Source organism: Salminus brasiliensis, chromosome 19, assembly GCF_030463535.1.
Source record: "Salminus brasiliensis chromosome 19, fSalBra1.hap2, whole genome shotgun sequence".
Lineage (NCBI taxonomy): Eukaryota > Metazoa > Chordata > Actinopteri > Characiformes > Bryconidae > Salminus > Salminus brasiliensis.
The window spans coordinates 10,882,056-10,885,764 of record NC_132896.1 but is presented as its reverse complement, the minus strand read 5'-3'; the positions used below and the strand labels follow the sequence as shown (position 1 = coordinate 10,885,764).

At 45.3% G+C, this 3,709-nt stretch overlaps 1 protein-coding gene across 1 annotated transcript; it reads left to right on the top strand.

Annotated features, from left to right (window-relative positions):
- The first annotated feature begins 1,655 nt into the window (after window positions 1–1,655).
- neurog1 (neurogenin 1) lies at window positions 1,656–2,435 on the top strand. The gene is made up of 2 exons (XM_072663938.1): window positions 1,656–1,692; window positions 1,814–2,435. Exon 2 carries the CDS (start codon window positions 1,824–1,826, stop codon window positions 2,433–2,435), a length of 612 nt encoding a protein of 203 aa, XP_072520039.1. The 5' UTR covers window positions 1,656–1,692; window positions 1,814–1,823.
- The last annotated feature ends 1,274 nt before the right edge of the window (window positions 2,436–3,709 follow it).

Below are 3,709 nucleotides of genomic sequence, written 5' to 3'. Positions count from 1 at the left end.
CCTTCTAATCGCTTTGATATATTATACATGCCTGAAGACTCTAAACATTGTGTAATTATTTATAAATGACTGTCTCTCTCTCTCCTCATAATGGCGCAGGGAGAAAGGCCCTGCAGGTCTCTCCTCAAACTGGCCCTCACCACTGCCCCCTTCCACCGCTCTCCAAAGGGCTGCGAGATGCTGGCAATGGAATAAATGGAATAATTAATGGTCAATTGTACGGCTGTCTCATAAAGATGTCTTTAAATAAACCTGAAGAGACGCTGCGGCGGTGATTTAACGGAGCGCTTCATCTGCTGCGGTCAGAGATGAGGAATGAGCTCAGAGCAACAGTTGTGCACGAGCTCATAATGGAGTGTTTGCCTGCTCGTGTTTTCTGTCATTGCTCAAATTGAAACTACTGAACAGATGAACATTAAGGTGATGCTGTAGAGCAATCTATACATGCCCCCCCCCCCCCCCCCACACACACACACACACACACCCTCTCCCTCAGTTCATCTATAGAATCATCATTTCTGTTCAGCTGGGTTTGGAGGAACACTAGAGTGTTTACGCTGTTCAGCATCTGGGGTGAACAGTCTTTACTGAAGAGTCCAGCATGGTTAAGACCGGCAGCATCTATTATCAGAAACACCAGACCAGTAGTCTATCGATTATTTGTTTGTTTGTTTGTTTGTTTTTCACTATTGTTTTTTTCACTAGTGTTGTATCATATATAATTGGAATAAATCTAACCCAGGAAACAAACTGCAAACTGAAACTGTGTATCTCTTTATGTTTGCTGAATTTATATGATATATATATATATATATATAGAAAGAGAGAGAGAGAGAGAGAGAGAGAGGGACATATACTTCTCTTACACAAAGTCTTAGCACAACTACTGCTGTTACCGATTATCAATACTTTAAAACTTTTGGATGAATAAATAAATAAACAAACTCAACTCACACACGCACACAATATATATATATAGATATATATATAGATAGATAGATATATAGATAAATAGATAGATATAAATATATGTATATATATATATATATATATATATATATATATATAGTAATTAAAATACACGTGGATAAGTGTTAATATTCAGTAACAGCAGTAGTTGTGTTGAGGCTTTGGGACTTTGTGTAGGTTTAGACCAGACTAAAGAGAAGAAAGGGGCAGAGAGAGAGAGAGAGAGAGAGAGAGGTTGGGGCAGAGTGTGCCTGGCCTGGGGCGCTGTGCTCCTCTTTTCTTTTCAGTTTTTTTTTTTCTTTAACTCAAAGCTCTCCGGTCTCTGCGCGTGGCTCCGCGAACGCTCGAGCGCTCCGATTGGCTGGCTGTGATTAGAGGCACGCTCCGGAGTGAGAGCAAACAACGGGCATAAATTATGCTAATGAGATAGTCGCGCGGCACGGGGCAGACCTGCTGCGGCCCATTCATTCATCCTGCACGAAAATGCCACAGGAGTGGGGGGCAGGGGGGTGCGCGTGCATTGTCTTATCGGGGTATATAAGGTAAGTGAGGCCAGTCGTGTGCCAAGCTCACCGGCTCACGCGAGCTGATTGAGGAACAAGAGCGAGACGGGCGCGTGCCAACGAGTTTGAAACGCAAAGCTAACTCTTATCTGCGGGACTTTGACTCCTACCGAGACTCATCCTCTCATCTCCTTCCCCGCGTGTCCACAACTCTCAGCAGGTACGCGCACACTACTGCTGCGGCTTCTGCTGCACGAGACATTTCTTCCACTGTTTTCCTCCATCTCTGACAGATTTGCTTCGGTTACTTACCGTGTGTTGTCCCTTCCTGTGTCCCGCAGATCTGCAGCCATGTGCACAGCAATGGATAGCGTGTTCTCTGACGTCGACTCCTCGAGCTGTGACTACTCATTCACCGGCACTGACGACGAGGACTCGCGCGCCACCTCCCCGGCACACGATCATGCGCTGCTGCAGCAGCAGCAAGAACAACAAGAGCACGAGCAGCACGAGCCCCTGCAGAAGAAGAAGCGCCGCGGTCCTCGCGCTCGCCCCGACGCCACCGTGCACGTGGCCAAGAAGAGCCGGCGCTTAAAGGCGAACGACCGCGAGCGCAACCGCATGCACAACCTGAACGGTGCACTGGACGCGCTGCGAAGCGTGCTGCCCGCGCTGCCGGACGACACCAAGCTCACCAAGATCGAGACGCTGCGCTTTGCGCACAACTACATCTGGGCGCTCTCCGAGACCATCCGCATCCACGATAGGGCGCGAGCCGCCCCTCCGCACAGCCCGGGTAGCGACGCTTGCTCCTGGTCGTCCAGCGCGTGCTCGTCTGCCTCGTCGCCGTCCTACTGCGCTTCGGAGCCCGGCAGCCCGGCGGCCCCGGAGGACTATGGCTTCGTGCAGGCGGACGTGGTTTACAGCTACCACCCCACCCTGCTCCCCTTCGACTCCTACTAGCGCAAGCCGCGGCTGAAACGCAGCGTAGAGATTCACTGTTTGCCTTACGACTCCCACCAGAGACCCCTTCTGTATTTTTCTACGTTTTCACTGACTCTGCGGTTCCCAGACGAGTTTTTGCACTTTTGGTTTGTTTTCGTTTATTTCTCGTTTTTCTCAGCGCGACACTTTTTGCAGATCCCACTTCAGCTCGCTCTGTTCAGAGGGGCGAAAATGACACTCGCGAGGAACAAGACAGACCCTCTTCAAGCCTCCTGCACGAGGTGAAAAGTCAATTTTACAATTAGCCGCGCGCCAGAGCAGAAAAGCGAGCGTGAAAACGCCGTTTCATCGCGGTGACAATAGAGGAGCTAGAAGAAGAGGGGCTACAAGACGAGCAGGACCCCCAAAAACAGACCCACCAAGAGCCCAGTGCATTCTAGGGAACTGTTACTACTCTTACTGCATTACTTCGTTTTTTTTCTTTTCTTTTTTATTTATTCAACCAGTGGCTTTTTCATATAATATTGTATTTTTATTGTATATAAAGAGATTTATTCTATTATGTATTTACCTTAAAGTATAAGTCTGTTCAAAACCCTTTTGTACGAATAAATATAATGTTTTTAAAAAAGAAAAACAACGTTCGTGTCTGTGTGCTGGAGTGAAGTACAGGGCGAAGTCGACAATGATGATAATGATGATGATGATGATGATGAGGCTGCAGCAGGTGAAGCATCTCTATACTTCATCCACATCCATCCGTCAAACACACTGACCACACCTCATTTCAACACAGATAGCGGGGGGAGGGGTGGGGCAGTTTATAATGGACCACAGATCATTATTCAAAGAAATAACGCGTTTCTGACTGAGCTGAAGCGTCCCTCCATCCATCACACAACAATCTCAGATCAGGTTCAAGAGCCGGTGGAAGAACATTTTCAAAAGAAGCAGCAGAGGAACTAAAAAGAAATAAAGCGTTACGTTATTAAAGAAAGTTTAGTATGAATCAGAGTAAAATATATTCAACATAAAAAATAATGATCGTAGTAAATAAAAAATAAATCAATAAATACATATCCTACATAAAAATACTGTAATGGTTATAAAATACTGAGGAAATACAGTAGAAATTCAGTAACAATATAAATGAAAAAAAAATCTATATGAAAAATTGAATAAAGCAAATACACAAATAAACAAAGGATGTATTACACACTGTGTTTATTACATGTTTATAATAACGTAATATTAATTATTATAAACTAAAATATACGCAAAATTATACATGC

Coding starts and splice junctions, on each gene's coding strand:
- neurog1 (XM_072663938.1), top strand. CDS start 1,824: ATGTGCACAGCAATGGATAGCGTGTTCTCTGACGTCGACTCCTCGAGC.